Consider the following 20,037-nt stretch of genomic DNA (forward strand, 5'->3'; position numbering starts at 1 on the left):
AACAGTAAGACAGGAGAGAGACAGGAAAAGGAAAGTCACTAGTGGAGTGCCTCAGGGGTCTGTTTTAGGGCCATTACTATTTTACTTGTATATTAATAATATTGGTGAAGATTTGAATGGAGATATTCAGTTGTTTAGAGATGATGCGAAGTTGGGACGAACCATAAAAAGTAGTGAAGATGTTGTGGCCTTGCAAAAAGACTTGAATAAATTGAGTGATTGGACACGGAAATGGGGATGTGAGTTCATGTTGCAAAATGTAAGGTTTTAAAATTTGGAAAACAAACATGGGAATGCAGAATTTATGCTTGGTGAGAATATATTGTTGGAGGTAGCAGAAATAAGAGATCTGGGGGTGATAGTGGATAAGGATCTAAAATTTAGAAGACACATCGCCAAAATTGTGAAGACAACACAAAGGCTTCTGGGAATGATGCGGAGGACACTGACGTGTAGAAGTAGGGAGATTGAGATTCTTGTTCTGTTGTATAAGGCTTTGATTAGACCACACATGGACTATTGTGCCCAGATTTGGTCACCGGGCTTTCAGAAGGATGAAGAGATGTTAGAAAGGGTCCAAAGTCGACTGACTAAGGTAGTTTCTGATCTCTGGAATGTTGAGTATGAGGAAGGATTGAGATGTAATTTGCAGAGTCTGATGGAGAGGAGGAAGAGGGGAGATATGATAGAGACCTACAAGTTGGTAAGGGGTTGTTATAAGATCAATGGTGGAGAAGTTGTATGGTGAATAGTGGGAGATGAGGGGAAAACTAGAGGTCATCCCTGGAAACTGTATAAAGAGGGTGCGAGTAGGGGAGTGAGAGGCAGGTTTTTTTTTCATGTAGAGTTGTGAATGATTGGAATGCCTTGCCTGAGAGTGTGGTGTCTGCAAGGAGTTTGAGTGTGTTTAAGACACGGTATGATGTGTGTGTGATAAAAGGGCCTCCCAGATGAGTCTTTGACTCGATGAGGTCTTGGGGTAATAATAATAATAATAATAAAAAAAAAAACTTTTTTGGAAAGGTGCCAAACATTAATCGTACAGACAAGAAAAATACTATGCGCTGGTCCTGTGCACTTGAACATTCAAAGCTGGATTATGTGTCCCAAGTATATGGTTCTGCAAATCAAAACAGTATGCAATGGTTGGATCTTATCAATCATCAGGGTATACGATTACCTACTGGTGCTTTTGACACACTGTCCATTCACAGTGTTTATGTCAAAACAAATGAACCTACTCTGTCACCTAAATGGAAACAGTTGTCTCTCCATTTTGCACTAAACATAGTCTGTTGAAGAGCATTCTACATAGACTAGTGTCTTTTCTCTGTTTTTGGGAGCTCAATATTACGCACTTCATGCTGCCATAAAGCTCTTTGGTAAGTTTTATGCTAGCCTTTTATGATAAAGTTACAAGAGCATTAGATGAGGGAAAGGCATATACCCCCATTTTCCTAGACTTAGCAAAGGCATTTGTCAGGGTGCCACATGATAAGCTGATATTCAAGTTGCAGCACATGGGTCTGGATGTCAGATTGGTCAACTGGATTCAGGATTGGCTATCCGATAGGTATCAGAGAGTTGTGTATGGTGGAGCAATATCAAAGAGGAAGAAGGTTACAAGTGGGGTTCCACAATGCTCAGTACTGAGACCTATATTGTTTAACCTTTATATCAATGACATTGTCCGTGGATTGCAAGGGGGGTATTTGGTTGTTTGTAGATGATGCAAAGCTGGGAAGGGTTATTAGTAATAGTGCAGATGTGGTAGCCCTGCAAGAGGATTTGAATAAGCTAGATAAATGGGCAAATAAATGGGGATATCAGTTTAATGCAGCAAAATGTAAGTTCTTGTGGTTTGGTAAACATCGATGGGTCCCTGCATACTCTATGGGAGGAGTTATACTGGAGGAAGAAGGGGAGACAAGAGATCTGAGGTTGATGATTGATAGAAACCTGAAATTTAGCGGACATATTGCAAAGGTAGTGAAGGTAACACAAAGGATTGCTGCAATAATGAGAAGGACACTGACCTGTAGAGATAAAATGGTTATCATTCCATTGTATAAGACTCTGATCAGATCACAGTTAGACTATTGTTCTCATATCTGGTCCCCAGGATTTGATGGGGATAAATTAACTGTGGAATGCATACAAGGGCAGATAACAAAGATGGCATCAGGACTGTACAATGTTAGTTATGAGGATCAGCTAAGGGAGTGTGGACTGCAGAGTTTGATGGATAGAAGAAGGAGGGGTGATATGATTGAGACTTTTAAACTGTTAAGAGATGGTTACACGGTTGACACTGGGGAGTTCTTTTGCTTGGTTGAACAGCGGGAAGGAGTCATGACAAGGGGCCATCCATGGAAGTTATGAAAGGAAACTGTGACAAAGAGGGTGAGGAGTGGTTTCTTTGCATGGAGGGTGGTTGAATCATGAAATGCATTGCTTGATGGAGTTGTGAGAGCGAGAACCTATCAATGCATTTAAGGAGTTGTATAATAGACTTTGTGTTTCCTATGAGGGACCTCCTTCGATGAGCCTTGATAGACTTGTGTTTCTTAGAAAGGACCTCCAGCGATGAGTCTTTTGACTCCATGGAGGCCTGAATAATAATAATAATAAAATTTGTATGATTTATACAGACTCATCAAGTGCTATCCAAGCCATCTGTTCTCCTGTGTGCAGTCCACCTCCAATGCCTCACAATGTTTTACATCTGCTTGTTCTATATGTCCACAGATGCAAAATCCTTCGTCACTTCTGCACATGTCAAAAGAAGGAGAATCCATTCCAATATTAGAGTAATCAATGCACTTCGTGGGATGAGTGTTTATTATTGTACGTCAGAAAATTAGCTTTTCTTTTATGAAAATTCTAGTTCTTCGTGTGGTAACTATTTTGCTTGTACAACAGTTGTAAAATTTTACGTATAAAGCACGTGACTTCACGTGTTGATGACGATTTCATGCATCCTTTATTTTTTTCTTCCCTTCAGCATGAATTGATTATTCTTGGCACAAAGTCAGAATCCAGCAGGATTCTGAGCTTCATTGGATTTAAGGGAAGTGACCTGGATAAGCAGCTGCTATTTCAGCTCATTCATTTTCTAGGTACTGTTTGTGAGTCCCATATAAAGATTATTTGACAGTTTATAAAATCGTAGTTAATTTCTTAATTTGCCAATTACATGAGATTAAGCCTGAAGTTAAGCATTGAAAGTCATGTCGACATCATAGAAAAGGAGTGAGGAAGCTGTTCTTAATGAACTCTGCATATTCACAGTCATCATACACATTTGTGTTTACGAGGGTTGATGACCTCCCGCTACTCCCCATGTATGAGAAATGCAACTTGCATCTCATCATTTGTTATGTTCTGGAGTGTCAACACTTCACTCAAGAAAAAAATGAATTTTTTTTTCTTGAGTGAAGTGCAATTGGAGGAGGATTGCATAAAAAATAAATAAATAAAAAAGATAACTAAATAAATTCATGAACTCATTGTTCATAAATTCATGAATTTCAGAATAGATTATTTTTCACATATGTAAAATTATTTTTTTATCTTTTTGAACAGATACAATAAATAAATTGTACAGTAAAAAGTCAAATTTAAGTCATTTGACAAAATGGTTGCTCTGTTTCATTTAATCCACTAATCACTCTTCAATCGCCATTAAGGGATTAATTATAGATGAGGGCAATTACATGATAAAAGGCAGAATGCCAATTGATCCATGAGAAATCCTAGGGTGGTTTGAGTATTTCATCCGCTTTGACTAGTTGAGAGGTTAAATAATGCTATTCATGGCATACTTGTATTAATGTTGTTAGGGTTTTATTCTAAGCGTATTTATTACTTTTATATTGATCATTTAAGTTGGAACAATTACTTATGAAATAAATGAAAACTTTTTTTTTATTATCATTAAGTTTATTTTCTTTTTTTCTTTATAGATGCGATTCTATTATGATATGAGAGGATCAGAAACATTATCTCTTCAAGTAAAAACCAGAAATACAATAGGAGGTGTAGAAAAGTCCATATTTTTGCTACAACAGCCTGTTGAATCTTATTATTTCATGTATGAGGTCATTGAATTTGATGAGGTTGATAACTATCAGGTAATAACATTGTTTTCCTTCAGGTATTTATTCAAACACTTGATTAATAATAATACTGAAATATATGCTATTAAGCCAACGTAAGTCATTTTAACATGCTAAACAAAGTATGCACTGAACACAGAAGTAATATTAGTATTGTATGTTTACGTAAGAAAAATATCTTTTGATCAACAGAAGTCAGAAAGGTTTCATTATATTGTGTCACATCTAGACACGGGGTGCCTCTCCATACTGTTTTCACAAAAACTGTCCTGACATTCTGAAAACATGCTTCCAGGACACCAATATGTCTCCTGACTAACTGATTTCCAGTATGAAATGCTTTTAGAAAAAAAAAACATTCATGAATGTTTAAATGTTGGTAACTAATGATAACAACAGCTGTTGGTACCATTAGTTACTAACAGCTGTCCCAGAAATAAACAGTTTTATTATAGAGAGGAGGTTTTCCTGGCATAAAATGAATAGAGTGATTAAGGCATTTGATATGAGGACTAATTCAGCAAACGAGTTGGTAGTGGTAGTAGGAACAAATGATTTGACTGGAGAACAAGGAGAATGTAAGATTCAAAATCAAGAGATTGTTGAGAAGGATAAAAGATAAGAGTGACAGGAAAGGCAGTCAGTGTGTTGTCGAGGTAGGACAGTGATGAGATGAGGCAGAGAGCAAGAATTATGAATGATATCTTAGCAGAAATGTGTGAAGAGAAAGGAGTGCAGTTTTTTAATGTGTTGAATGAGTTTGAAGGAAGAATTGGAGTGATGGACTGTATTTGACTGGTTATAGTGCGAGTCATTTGGAGAGACTGCTGCTGGAAGGGAGAGTAATGAGTGCAGAGAATGAATCTGAGCAAATAAGAAGCACTGTGAAAGAGTGGGACAGTAAGAAATGAGAGACTGAAGTGGTGGTTATGAATGAAAAAGTGGGTAGGAAAAGTGTAGAGAATTAGAGAACTGTGCAAGACAAACAGGGAAATGGGAAGGCTCATAACGGACAGGGAAACACAGCTGAGAAAGGTTGATGCTCATACAGGATGTGAATGTGTGTATGTAGATAAAAAGGGAAGGGGATGACCTGGTATGTAGGAAAACAGTGGGATTTGAAGAAGGTTCAGGGATGAGTAAGGAGAAAAAAAATTTCTCGAGACAAGTATGGAAAAGTCACATCTAAGAAGTGGTATCAGTAAAACTTTTATGGATCCAGGAATGAGCCAGCATGGTTGGCCGAGTGGTTAGTGTATCTGCTCTCCAACCAAAAGGCTGTGGGTTCAAATTCTGCTGTGGGCGTGGATGTCTTTTATTGTCTGTGAAAATACTAGTGGTGATGGGTGGTAGTTAGCATTGGTGTAGATGATTGTAGCTGTGGTTCGTTGTAGTTGGTGAATTGAGTGGTGGAGGCAGAGAGTCGTAGAGTAGATGCCCTTCCTCGATGAGTCATTGGACTCCCTGTAGGTGTCATGTAATAAAAATAATAATAATCTAAGAAATGCAGCATGTGAAATGGTTGCATCAATTCAGTTTGTTTACCTTAAAATTGTTGGAATAAGTGAGACATGGTTAAGAAGAGTATGACATCTTGACAGGAATAGAGATGGAAAGTATGATACATTTCATGAAGATAGAAAGACTAAACAGGGAGGTAGAGTGCTATTGATGATAGAAAAAGAGTTCATATGTCCATACAATGTACAGATGCAAGGGGAAAATAGTAATATTTGTTTTGAGGCAGAATGGTGTGAGATATATCTGAACAGAAAGAAATACTTCATTGGATGTTTCTATAGACCTAGTAATGTGAGAATAGTGACGAGGAAAGGAATAAGCAAATTAGTCAAGGAAATGGGGAAAGGGTTATCATTATGGGTGATTTTAATTATGGCAATATAGATTGGGATGATGAGATATCAACTGGAAGTAAAGAAAATGAGTTTCTTGAGTTTTCAAGGGATAACTACCTCAGGCAGTATGTAACATAGGGCGCACAAGGATTGAGGATCTTGGATTTGTTAATCTCATCAGAGGATGCTATTATAAATGAGGTGTCAAATCTACCTGCAGTTGAGTGATCATGAAGTGAATACCTGAGTGGTTGCTAGCCATGTGAGAAGCTCATGAGACAGCTGCAGATGTAGCATGAAATGAAGAGTTGGGTGGTAGAGATTGCAAGACATTGAATAATTATCTAGTATAAGCAATGTCTAAATGTATTCCAAAGGTCCAAAGATTAAATAAGGTAGGTTGGAAATGGATGAATTAAGAGATTAAGCATGCAATGCAGAGAAAAAAAGACATTATGGTGATAACATAAGATGATTTGTAATAATTAATTCCATAAGGAGAACAAAAAATATGCAAAAAGACTTGGTTGGTAAGATTAGCAAAAGTGAAGTATGAGTAGCAGTTAGCCAATGAAGCCAAAAAATAATCCCAATGAGCTCTTTCAATATGTAACCAGCAAAAAAATAAGAATGATTATGGTAGGATGGTATTGACTGGACAAAATGGAGTAAGGAGAACTGCTGCAGAGGTATACTTGAGATATTTAATAAGCAGTTCATAAAGGTCTTTCATCCTTGTGAATTTCATCCTTGTGAAACCCTCATGGAGAGTTTGAGAGCAGTGGATGAGGAGGAGGAGGAGGAGAGATGAAGTATATGGGGAAATAAATAAACTTGATATTAATATGGCTGTGAGACTTGATTACATATCACCAAGTGTTTTGAAGGAGTTATCCAGGGAGTTGACATCTGTCTTGACATTTTTATTTAATATGAGATGTACATTGGGTCAAGTTCCAAAGGGGTGAAAGGAGGCAAGATTGTATCATTTCATAAAGGAGGTGACAGAAGTCAAGCATCAAATTATAGACCAATCTGTGTGTCATGTGCTGTGGTTAAGGTGTTGCAAAGTCTGGTAAAAATCAAGATCCATAGGTTGATAATAGTGGTATTATCTAAGATGGACCTTAGTTACTTATGATAATAAAGTGATAACAGCATTGGATATGAAAGGAGATGGATACACAGTAGTATACTTCGACTTTGCAAAGGTTTTGATAGAATACTGCATTACAAATTGATAGTCAAAATAGAGTGGATGGGGTTGGATATTAGACTAGTGGATTGAAAACTGGCTGTCTGATATGTATCAACAAGTTGTGTATGTAGAGCAATATCCCAGAAGAAGAAAGTCACTAGTGGTGTGACTCAGGGATCTGTTTTAGCATCATTACTGCTTAATCTATGTATTAATAATAATGGGGAAGATTTTAATGGGGATATTCAGTTGTTTTCAGATCATAGAGCAGATGTTGTGGCCTACTCCTCTTAGTAGTAGTAGGCCACAATGATGGGAGTCTGGATGCCAGTTCAATCTTACAAAATGTAAGGTTTTAAAATTTGGAAAACAAATTTGATGTGCAAGTTGTATGCGTATAACAAAAGGGACCTCCTAGAGTAAATTAGTAATTTACTTATTTATTACAATAAGATGATGGCTTCATTGCACAAAGGAGAAGATGGAAACCCAGTAGTATACTTACATTTTGCGAAGTCTTTTGATAGATTACTGCATGACAAGTTGATAGTGAAACTACAGCAGATGGGGTTGAATATTACATTAGTGCATTGGATGAGAGCCTGGCTATCTGATAGATATCAGCAAGTTGTGTATAGGGGAGCAAGATTCCAGAAGAGGAAAGTCACTATGGTGTGCCTCAGGATTTTGTTTTAGGGCCATTGCTATTTAACCTGGTCGTTAATGATATAGGGGAAATTTGGATTGGTATATTCAGTTGGTTGCAGATGTTGCAAAGTTCGGACAAACTAATAGGAGTAGAGCAGATGTTCTGGCCTTACAAGAGGACTTGAATAGATTGAGTGAATGGGTATAGGAATAGAGATCCAGTTCAATGTTGTAAAATGTAAGATTTTAAAATTTGGGAAACAAAGATGGGATGTCTCCTGAATAGTCTACATCCAAGAATCCAGTTTATTATGGAAAGTGAAAATAACAGTAGTTACCCTTCCTAGACACCTTAGTAACATGACATGCCTTCCTAATGGTAACCTTTCCTTCACTGTATATAGAATAGATTGAGTGAATGGTATGGGAATGCCAGTTCAAAATGTAAGTTTTAAAATTTAGGAGACAAAGATGGGATGTCTCCTCAATAGTCTACATCCAAGAATCCAGTTTATGGTGGAACATGAAAATATAATACTTTACTCTTCCTAGACATCTTAGTAACATGTTTTCCTAATGGTAATACAATATGGCATTATGAAAACTTTAACCAATAAAGCCTATAATCTTTGTTCCAGTGGAATCTGACTTTCAACCAAACTCAATCACATAGACAACACCTTCCTTTCCAAATGGCTACAATGATTACAGAATTAAATAAAAAAAGTAATCAGTTCCTCCCCGATTCCTCAGTCATTACTTCAGATAAGGATAAGGATCTGAAATTTATGGGACACATAGCCAAAATTATGAAGATGACACAAAGGCTTCTCTAAATGATGCAGAGGAAACTAACGTGTAGAAGTAGAGATTCTTGTTTCGTTGTATAAGGCTTTGATTAGACCACACATGGACTATTGTGGCGAAATTTGGTCATCTGGTTTACAGAAAGATGAAGAGATGTTGGAAAGGGTCCAAAGGTGACTAAGGTAGTTTCTGACCTCTGGAATCGAGTATGAGGAAAGATTGAGCAGATGCAATTTGCAGATTTTGGTGGATCAGGAGGAAGAGGGGAGATATGATTGAGACCTATAAGTTGGTAAGAGGTTGTTATAGGATCAATGCTGGAGAAGTTCTACAGAAAATAGTGGGAGATCGGGGGAGAACCAGAGGTCATTCCCTGGAAACGCTATAAAGAGGGTGTGATTAGGGGAATGAGAGGCAGGTTTCTTTTGTGCAGAGTTGTAAATGATTGGAATGCCTTGCCTGAGAGTGTGGTGTCCGCAAGGAGTTTGAATGTGTTCAAGGCATGGTATGATGAGCTGTGTGTGTGATTAAAGGACCTCCCTGATTCATTAAACAATAATAATGAATTGTTTATATTCAGCTAACGTTCACTGAACTGGACTAAGTTACTCTGATATTAGTTTTCCTCATCCCATTTTCATGAAAAACATCACATCACTACATCCCTTTTGCTGTCAGGATATCATCCACATCTAATCGTGTTTCACTTACACCAACAATTTTCAAGCAAGTGAAATCATATTACACGTTTCCTTATTTTTTCATGATTTTGTCAATCACAAAGAAACATGGAAAGTTCATTTTGTGTTACACCCATTATCAATTTTTGACTCTTTGTCATCACGCTTTTCCCCAAGACCAGTTTCTTAGTCCATCCCTTTTATATATTGACTGACTTCACACATATTCTTCACACATAGAACAGGGCTGGTTGTGGGAGGACTAGGGGACATCCATGGAAACTGGGCAAAAGTGTGGTTAGTAAAGGTGTTAGAGCTGGGTTCTTTACTTTTAGAGTAGTGAATGAGTGGAATGCGCTCCCTGAGTCTGTAGTGGATGCTGTGACAGTGAATGAGTTTAAGGCGAGGTATGATAGATACTGTATGAATGTCAAATAGTTGTGATGAATATGATTTGGGGCCTCCCTCGATGAGTCTAATGACTCCTGGAGTTGCCCGTAATAATAATAATAATAATAATAATTCTTTACTGATTCCAACATCCATTTTCATTAAGTTATGTTTTCTTGCCTACCATGGTTTTACTCTTTTTCACTTCCTAGTGTCTAACAATGCTAATATTTTCAATATATCCATTTACAAGTACTGCTTTTCCTAATTTTCTCAGTCTTGAGATGCTGTAGGATAATTTATCTAACTTGGCACTGTGGGCACAGGAAGGATTATTTCAGCCAGTTTAATGTAGCTAAATCTAAGGTTATGCATTTTGGCATGAAATGATCACAAGCCATTGACTGATCTTTACTGCGGGAAATTAATGAATTTGGAGGTTATTGTGTGTGTAAGGGGTGGGGGGAAGTTTAGAGGGAAAATGTGATAAAAATTATTCTTCAGATTATTTGGTTAATGTAGAACACACTGAATACAGAGATAAGGCAGTTATTATCTCTCTCTATAAGGCTAGATATGTTACTTTTACATGTCTTGATTTCTGGATTCCTTGAGGATAAGTGAGTGACAAGGATTGTAACATCTGTGGAATTCATATAAGGCAGTTTAGGCAGTATCTTATGAGAATAGATTGCAGAGTGGCAGGTTACAAATCAAACACGTGGCTCATTGTTTATCTGTGTTATGTCTTGTTATATTATGTTATGTTTTGTTATGTCATGCCTATCTGGCCTAGTAATTTATACCACTAATAAAAAAACATAACTTAGGTCAAATTACAAGAATAGCCATGGGGATAAAATCAGAGAAACTAGTGATATATCGTATCACATCTGATAGGATGATTTTCCCAGACCAGGGGGGTACAGAAAATAGCGATTGTGAAATGTTTGGACAAATTAGTTGAGCATGTAAAACGTAGGTGATCCTGATGGGAGACTTTAATTACAGGAATGTAGAATGGAAAGAGGAGACAGTTTATGGGAAAACAGAGAGCAAGTTTGTGGAATTTCTGAGAGAGACAGAGAGAAAGTATCTTAAAAAGGATATGACTGAAGCAACTAGAGGCTTTAATGTTTTGGATTCGGTGATAACATAACAAGATGTAGTAGTTAATGAGATGTTGACACTGCTGCTGGTTTGTGAGAATGATCATGAGATACTTGTTTGGGAAGTGATGAAACAAGAAAAGGTTACTGCCAAAAATGGTTACATGTGGAAGTGTAAAGCAGGTCATTATAGGAGGCTCTGTAGTCAGTTAGCATCAGTAGGTAAATGAGCAGGAAAGATGTTGACAATGCATGGAAACTCACAAGGCAGTATCTGACAAAAGCAATGTATGACTGCATACCAATGGTTAAGCAAGTAAACAGAGTAGGAGTGAAATGGATGAACAGTGAAATCAGACAAGCTGTGCTGGAAAAGAAATGTTATAGAGGAAGTAAAAGACAGGTGGTGGTGGTGATTGGATCCATGAATATAAAGTGCACTCTACAAAGGTAGCAAGCATGATAAAGAAAGAAAGAAAAGGTGCAGTATGAGAGGAGATTGGCTGGTTAGGCCAAGGTTAACTGAAGGGAATTTTTCTGCTATATGGTAAGCAAAAGAAAGAATAATTATGCCAGGTTAACATGGTTGATAGTCATAGCAACAGAATAGCAGCTGCAAAGGATCTAATGGAATTATTGAGCATGCACTTTATCAGTGCATATCATTGGAAGTGAAATAATCAGAGGTGTATCAGATGTTGGTTGGGTTAGATATTAAGAAGGCTATTGGAATGGATCACATATGTGCACCACAGTTGACTATGTCCTTGATCTGGTTATTTAACGAAAGTTTTGTAGTGGGTAGGACTCCTAAGGAGCAGAATGAAGGCAAAATAGTACCACTGCACAAGCATAGTTATAGGACGGAAGTCTCCAACTATAAACCAGTCTGTATAACTGCAGTTGTGGTCAAGGTGTTGGAGAGATTAGTAAGGAATAGAATACAGGCTTGGGTTGATGGACATAGCATTCTTTATGATGATCAGCATGGATTTGTAAAGGGTAGGTCCTGTTTTAGCAATTTACTTGCATTTTATGATAAGGTGACAAGTGTGTTAGATAAGAGATAATCATATACAGTTATATTCTTAGACTTTGCAAAAGTATTTGATGGATTACCACATGATAAGTTTGTGTACAGGCTGTAGAAGATAAGGCTAGATAGTATATTGGTTAGATGGATCAGAGATTGGCTCTTTGAACAATACCAGCAGGTTGTGTATGATGGAGCAGTGTCTCAAAAAAAGGAGGGTAACCAGTGGCATGCTCCAGGGTTCTGTTTTTGGGTTCCTGCTGTTTAACTTGTTTGTAAATGATATATCATGTGGACTGACTGGGGATCTTCAGTTTTTTACTGATTGTGCAAAGTTGGGAAGAATTATAAGTAGCACTGTTGATGTTAATTCTATTCAGGAAGATTTGGATGGACTTTTTACTTGTATAATGGAACAATGGAGTTGTAGTTTTAATATGAATAAGTGCAAGGTGTTGCATTTCGGAGTACAGAAATATAAGGCTGTCTACTATATCATTGGTGCTGTACTGTAGGAAGAGGATGAAATTAGAGATTTGGGAGTGATGATTGATAGTAGACCAACATTTAGAGGGCATATTTCTACTGTTGCAAAGGCTGAACATTGCAGTGTTTCTGTGATATGAAGTGCTCTAACATGTACGGATAAGGAAGTCGTTGTGACATAGTATAAGGCAGCGGTCAGACCACACTTGAACTGTTATGCTCATATTTGGTCACTTGCTTTTCAATGTGATATGGAGACATTGGAGAGGGTCCAGAGGCAAGTCACTAACAATGTCCGGAGTTTGAATTTCTAGCTATGCAGAGAGGTTGAGGAGATGTGGATTACAGATTTTGTTGGATAGGAGGAAAAGAGATGATATTATTATTATTAATATCCAAAGACTCCATGGAGTCAAAGACTCATTTATGCAGTCCTTTTGTCATACACACAGCTCATCATACTGCACATTAATCATTATCATGAATGGTCCTAACAGGCACTTAAGTGCCGACCTTCCAACTATTTTTGGACATACAACCATAATTGAAACTCAAGGATAAGGTGGTTAAACCATATCACATATTCACAGGGTCGATTTGCCTGTTCTGCTAGACAAAAAAACCTTTCCTGGTGATAAAACCCCTATCTCCATATGAGACCGGCTAACTCACTTTTCGTCGAAAGTGACCAGATAAATTTTCTTCGTGTCACTGACGGGAATCGAACCCAGGTCTTTCCAACCAAAGGGCTTCATCTCTATCGACTAAGCTATGGAGTCTCATACTGTCCCTTAAACACACTCTAATTCTCTGCAGACACCACCCCTCTCAGGCAAGGCATTCCAATCATTCACAACTCTGCATGCAAAAAAAACCTGCTTCACTCCCCTACTCATATCCTCCTTATACAGCTTTCAGGGATGACCCCTGGTTCTCCCCTGATCTCCCACAGTTTTCTGTAAAACCTCTCCAACATTGATCCTATTACAACCCCTTAAAACTTGAAGGTCTCTATCATATCACGGCTCTTCCTCCTATCCACCAGACTCTGTAAATTGCATCTTCTCAATATCTCCGCAGATTCGTATTCCAGAGATCAGAAACTACCTTAGTCAGTCTCCTGTGGATCCTATCCAACATCTCTTCATCCTTTTTGAAAACCAGGTGACCAAATCTGTGCACAGTAGTCCATGTGTGGACTACTGTGCTTCATCAGTGCCTTATAGAATGCAACAGGAATCTCCTTACGTCTACAAGTCAGTGTCATCTGCATCATTCCCCAAAAAAATTGTGTTGTCCTCACAATTTTGGCAATGTGTTCCTTAAATTTCAGATCATTATCCACTATCATCCCAAGATCTGTTTCCTCCACCCCAACAATATATCCCCACCAAGTGTAAATTCTATATCCCATCTTTGTTTCCCAAATTTTAAAATCTGGCATTTGCAACATTGAACTTGTATCTCCATTCCTGTGCCCAATCTTCACTCAATCTGTTGAATTCTTCTTGTAAGGCCACAACATCTTCTACATGATAGAAACATTTAAGTTAGCAAGAGGATTTTAACAGATTAATCCAGAGGGGATTATAAAAAGAGTAGAAGGTGAGAGGAGAAGAACCATTGGTCATCCCTGGAAGTTATGTAAAAGTGTGGTGAAGAGGGGCTTGAGGAGTAGATTTTTTTTACATGGAGTGAATAAAATGCATTTCCAGAATCTGTTATTAATGCAAGGAGTGTTAAGGCTTTTATGATTCTATATGATAAATATGTCATCATCATAGAGTAGTATGGTAAGTGCATGCTAGAGGCTGCATTCCATGATGAGGTTGGGATTCCATAGAGATGTCCAATGATAATGATGGTAACCTAATTGTGATAAACTTCCATTTTTATTTTGCAATCTTGGAATTTATTTTGCATCTGTCATAATTCTCTGTACATCAGCTGTAATGTTGTATTTCCATGTCCACTTTGGTTATCCATAATATTCTTATGTTTGTAGGTTATTATAGAAGGCATTGTTGGTCTTTCATCAAGGTTTAATGGCTTCATTGCTGTTGACGATATATCATTTACTAAAGAATGCAGTCCATTGAAATGTAAGTATCAGATGACTTTATCTTGATTAGATTATACTAATTTCAGTTATGTTGAACAGGTTTAGTTTTGTATTTAGAAAATAGTATAAATCCTTGAATTTCTTTTATTCACCTTAGAGCTTTACAGATAGCAATACAATAATATATTTTTCTAAGGATTAAACAGCAGTGTTCAATTTTTTTGTCTGTGGGTACAGAGACATTTAGTTTATCAATGGATAATTAACAAAATTCTACCCCAGAATACATTCTTTCGCTATATAACTTTATGTCATACTCCAATCTATGCAAAGTTGTCAACAAAAGTAAAAATAATGAAACACGTTTTCAGGATTCCTTAAGTTGAATAACTGTTGTAACAAATATGAAATAAAATCAGAAAAAAAAAATGTGAATAGGTGGGAACAAACAAGTCTTCAAATGCCATCTGAAAATACAAAGAAAAACCCATTAGAAAAAATGTCAAATTAAATATGCTAGTAGACAATAGAATTAGCAAAGCTGGTATGTTGGGAAGTGAACTGAACAAATCTATATGGAACAAGAGAAATGTTTTTCAGGACATTAAATATTATCATACAAGAGAGTGTTCAAATCACTTTTAAAATTTATCAGAGGGTTGGGTTAGAAGTGCCACAGATATAAGAATTTTGAAAAATATTAACGGAGTGAACAAACTGCATCAATGATGAATCATATTCAAAAAGAAGATATTAAAAAGGAATAATATCATATTAGCATTCAGGAATGTGTGAGCATAACTGAATGCTAATATTCTTACTTATGGTCATTTATCCTCCCTACCAGCCAAAGTGGATGAAATAGTGACACCAAATTGCACTTCATATCATTGTTATTCAATAGGTATTAAGGAATCGTATCTAGATTTATTACCACAAGACCCCATGGAGTCAAAGACTCATCCGGGAGGTCCTTTTATCACACATACATACAGCTCATCAATTGTGCTTTAAACACACTCAAATTCTCTGGACACTACACTCTCAGGCAAGGCATTCCAATCATTTACAACTCTACACAAAAAAAAACTGCCTCTCACTCCCCTACTCACACCCTCTTTATACAGTTTCCAGGGATGACCTCTGGTTCTCCCCTGACCTCCCACTTTGCAAAGATTCGTCCCAGCTTTGCATCATCTGCAAACAACTGATATCTCCATTCAAATCTTCACCTATATCATTAATATACAAGTTAAACAGTAATGGCCCTAAAACAGACCCCTGAGGCACTCCACTAGTGACTTTCCATTTCCTGGATATCGCTCCCCCATACATAACTTGTTGATATCTATCAGATTGCCAGTCTCCAATCCAATGCACTAATCTAATATCCAACCCCAACTGCTCTAGTTTTACTATCAATTTATCATGAGGTACTCATCAAAAGCCTTTGCGAAATCTAAGTATATTATTGTGTATCCTTCTCCTCTGTCCAAGGAAGCAGTAACTTTATTGCAATAAGTAAGTAGATTACTAAAACAGGACCTCCCTTTAGCAAATCCATGCTGTCCATCAAAGATGGACAGCATCTCTTCACCATTGTTGTCAACCAAAATCTGTATCCTAGTTCTCACAAGTTTCTCCAACAACTTAACCACAACACCTGACAGACAGATAGGCCTGTAATTTGATGGTTGAGTTTGATCACCACCTTTATGAAGCAGCAATCTTGCCCTCCTTCCACTCTTTAGGGACGTGACGGAGTGCAAGACTCATATTAAAAAAATATGTCAAGACAGGTGTCAACTCCATGGCACATTCCTTCAGAATACATGGCGATACATTATCAAGTTCCACAGCCTTATTAACATCTAGTTTACTCAACTCCCCATCATCTACTACTCTGAATCTCTCTCTATATAGTCACAGTCACAAGATTGAAAGACCTTTATGAACTGTTCATTAAGTATCTCCACCACACACTCTGCAACAGCTGTCTTTATACCATTTTCTCATATCAATGTCATCCTTCCATAATCATTCTTTCTTTTTCTGGCTAAATGTCAAAAAAACTCCTTAGGATTCTTTTTGGCTGCATTAGCTAACTGCTGTTCATACCTCTCTTTAGCTACCCTCACCAACCAAGTCACCCTCCTTGCCTGGTCTTTGTAGACTTCATGGAATTGGTTATTTCCACTTCTCTTATGCTGCCTCCACAATGTCATCTTTCTCTGTATCACATGCTTAATCTCTTTATTCATCCATCTCACATTATTTAACCTTCTCGTCCTTGGAATACATTTAGACATTAAATCTGCTAGATAGTTTTTGAAAATCCCCCAAGCTGCATTGATCTCTTCTCCAGCCAACTCCCCATTACTTGTTACACCTGCAAGCTGTCTCGTGAGCTCTCCATAATCACCCCCCCCCCTTGTAATTCCACATATACCCTTTTCTCACAGAGGTCCTCACACTGTTATGCAGACAATGTTATACTTCTAAATAAATCTGCCGCAAGATTCCCTGACTAAATGGAATAACTGTTGTAAGAGATATGATATGAAGGTCAGCAATAACAAGACAAAGACAATGAAAACAGGAAGAATCATTGAAAATGTCAACTGTATTGTGAACGGAGAAACTGTGGAACAAGTAAAACATTTCAGCTACTTTGGCGTGATTTTTTAGTGAAGATGGTAAATTCAATATGGAAATAGACAACAGAATCAACAAAGCTAGTATGGTAGGAAGTCATTTGAATAAATTCATATGGAATAAGAGAGAAATTATCCAAAACACTAAATTATCTGTATACAAAACAGTGTTCAAACCAGTTTTAATGACAATATCATATTAAAAATCAGGATATTTGAAAAGAACTTGACAGGAATGTATTAGAATAGCTAATCTCAGGTAGTATGGTCACTTAAACAGAATGGACGAGGAAAGATTGGCAAAACAAGTGTTCTCTGCCAGGTTGACAGGAAAACGACCCAGAGGAAGACCAAGATATAGGTAGATTGATATGGTACAAAGTGCCTTAGACGAATGAAATATAAGATCTGATAATGTTGGAGTCTTGACAAGTAACAGACTGATTTGGAGGAAAATTGTAGATAGGAAGTTAGTAAGAATGTCAATTTTTCATGTAGTACTATCATATCCTTTACACCCCTTGAGGGTACATGGCAGGAATTTGATGATGATGATGATTAATATACAGCTCAATCTTAAACAGCACAAAATCTATAATACCATTCCTTAAACTTAGTTGCTATTCATGGTCAAACTTCCTTATCATGTAATGCTTTTCCTCAGTCCATCTGACCTCTATGCAAAACAACCACACTTCACCCTGTTACTCACCATTCCATTTGTAACTTTCAGTGATGGTCCCTTATCCTTGCTCTGTTCCACCATATAAAAAAAAATTTCTGTTTCTACCTCAGAATAGTTTAAAAAAGCGTTTTTAATTAGTGTATAGTGTGGTTTTTTTTATCACAAATTGTGCTGCATTTTTTCAGTTTGGATACAAGTGTCCTTCAGTAGTGTTGCTGTTGAAATTTTTTGTTGCTTTTTTGTTCGTACTGATTCTGCTTTTGAAAATGGCATTCATTAAGAAACATACATCAGCAGCACGGAAAGCTTCTGTGCAAAAGTCTGGCTCTGCATTGGATTTTTTGCAGTGAATGTGTTACAAAAATTGCTATATGTATGCACCGAAAAATGTGAAACATTTGTTGACTGTTTGGGTAAACAAGAAGAAAGAAAGCATTAATGTATGTAAAAAGTGTCTTGATAGATTAGAGTGAATAGAAATATAAGCATGCATTGGGACCATAGCAGAAGAACTTAGGCAGGAGTTAGTGAAAATGAAAAGTGAAATAAAACATCTGAAAGAGGATATTAAATATCTAAAGGAGATGATACTGTATGAATGTCGAATAGCTGTGATGAATATGATTTGGGGCCTCCCTCGATGAGTCTAATGACTCCCTGGAGTTGCCCGTAATAATAATAATAATAATATACAACTTGTCATTGATGCTGTTAACTTGTTCATATGCACTGTGATATCTCATCATTCCAATTCTTTCACACATGAAACGGATGCAAGCTAATTTCTACTGATTACCACTATTATTATAATCACCTGCCTTAATCTTTTCCCGAAATCCTTTCTACTAGATACCTCTGCATGTGTATTCATCCCCCAATCAAGATAAAATTATCATTCTCTCTCTCTCTCTCTCTCTCTTATTGGGGACCTGAGGAATGACAATCAGGTCCTCTCATGCCAGTACCAAATCCAAAACCTGAAGCATTTGTCCCTCAATAATTCCAAAAATCCATTCCCACTGTTTTCTCTTCCCAGTTTATACCTCTGTCGTTAGAATCTCCTATAATGACCACTCCTTTTTCTCTTTCCTTCTCCTTCTCCTGAGACTCTTTGTTCCCTAGCCTATAGCAACAGCCCACAAAATATCCTGTCCTGCCCACACCCACCACACACTATATACTCTCAAAACCATTAGTGCCATTTCCCTCCAAATCCTCCACTCTGAGAGGACACAAATAATCGTTTATGAGCAACATTGATTACATTACAATTACATTGCTTATGAGCAATACTCCACCACCACATTTCCCCTTCTTCTCCTGCTAAAATGTACCTTCAAGTAACAGCACTATAGGAAACTAGTAACTTCTGATGTGGTTATACCAATGTATTTGACTTTTTTCACCAGAGTCAGGATATGTCAACAGTTGATGAAAGTAGTTATACTTAGTGTACTGTATTGTATATCAAAAGTAGCTTGTGATCAAGTGTATGTAGAGTAAATCCTGAGAATGACATTCATATAAAAATCTAAACTGAATTTTATTTTAATATCTAATTAAACAAAGTTCTCTAACATGGTAGTGTGTATCTAATATTATTCATAATGAATGCTGATCAAAGTATAACTTTCAAATTGGGTTTTAATCATGCAGACATGGATGTTTGTGATTTGTCTTTACATAAGAAATGGACTTCTTTATTTATTAGAGGCTTGAAATGGCTTGAAAAAGTTATGTTAGGTCTCTAGAGCAGGGTTTGCAGACCATATAAAATATTAATTTAAAAAAAAAACATACACAATTAATAAAAATAACAAAAATCCTTAGCTTACTCCCAGTACTAATAGGTTTACAACCTTTCATGGGCAGGAGTTATAAAAAAAATCACATTAATATCATGTAGCCACACGTATACCTCCTCCCATATAGGAAACCTGTAGGCAAGTGTTTCACCCACTGCTTATTCCCATATTCTTTAATTAACTTTTTTCCATCACATACCATGAAATACAATACAGTGGTACTCTACAAAATATATAAAATATTATTCCCTCCTTCACTCTACTCTCTGTACTCCAGCTTCTCGTGATGTCATCTTCACGAGGATGAAATACACTGATATACTGCTCATTGAATAGTTCAGCTGTATCAGTTCTGCATCAGTTTCATCAACTGGTATCATTCTTCTCTAGTAATTTTTTCTGCTGCTTTCCACATATTGAAGAGCTCAATAGGATTTTTATTACCTTGATTGGCTAATTTCTCATACTGCACTTTTGCCTTTCTTTACCAACTGATTCAGCTTCCT

General features: G+C 37.0%; 1 protein-coding gene across 1 annotated transcript in view; it reads left to right on the top strand.

Moving 5' to 3' along the window:
* LOC150101230 (MAM and LDL-receptor class A domain-containing protein 2-like) overlaps window positions 1-20,037 on the top strand; it is a 1,363,156-nt gene that overhangs the window by 51,505 nt on the left and 1,291,614 nt on the right. The window contains exons 4-5 of the mRNA XM_090402193.1: window positions 3,966-4,133; window positions 14,331-14,427. Of these exons, the coding sequence (XP_090258319.1) occupies window positions 3,966-4,133; window positions 14,331-14,427 (265 nt within the window). The remainder of the gene's footprint in view (window positions 1-3,965; window positions 4,134-14,330; window positions 14,428-20,037) is intronic.

This window comes from Typopeltis vanoorti, chromosome 12 (assembly GCF_054136105.1).
Source record: "Typopeltis vanoorti isolate ZY-2024b chromosome 12, IOZ_Tvanoo_1.0, whole genome shotgun sequence".
Taxonomy (NCBI): domain Eukaryota; kingdom Metazoa; phylum Arthropoda; class Arachnida; order Uropygi; family Thelyphonidae; genus Typopeltis; species Typopeltis vanoorti.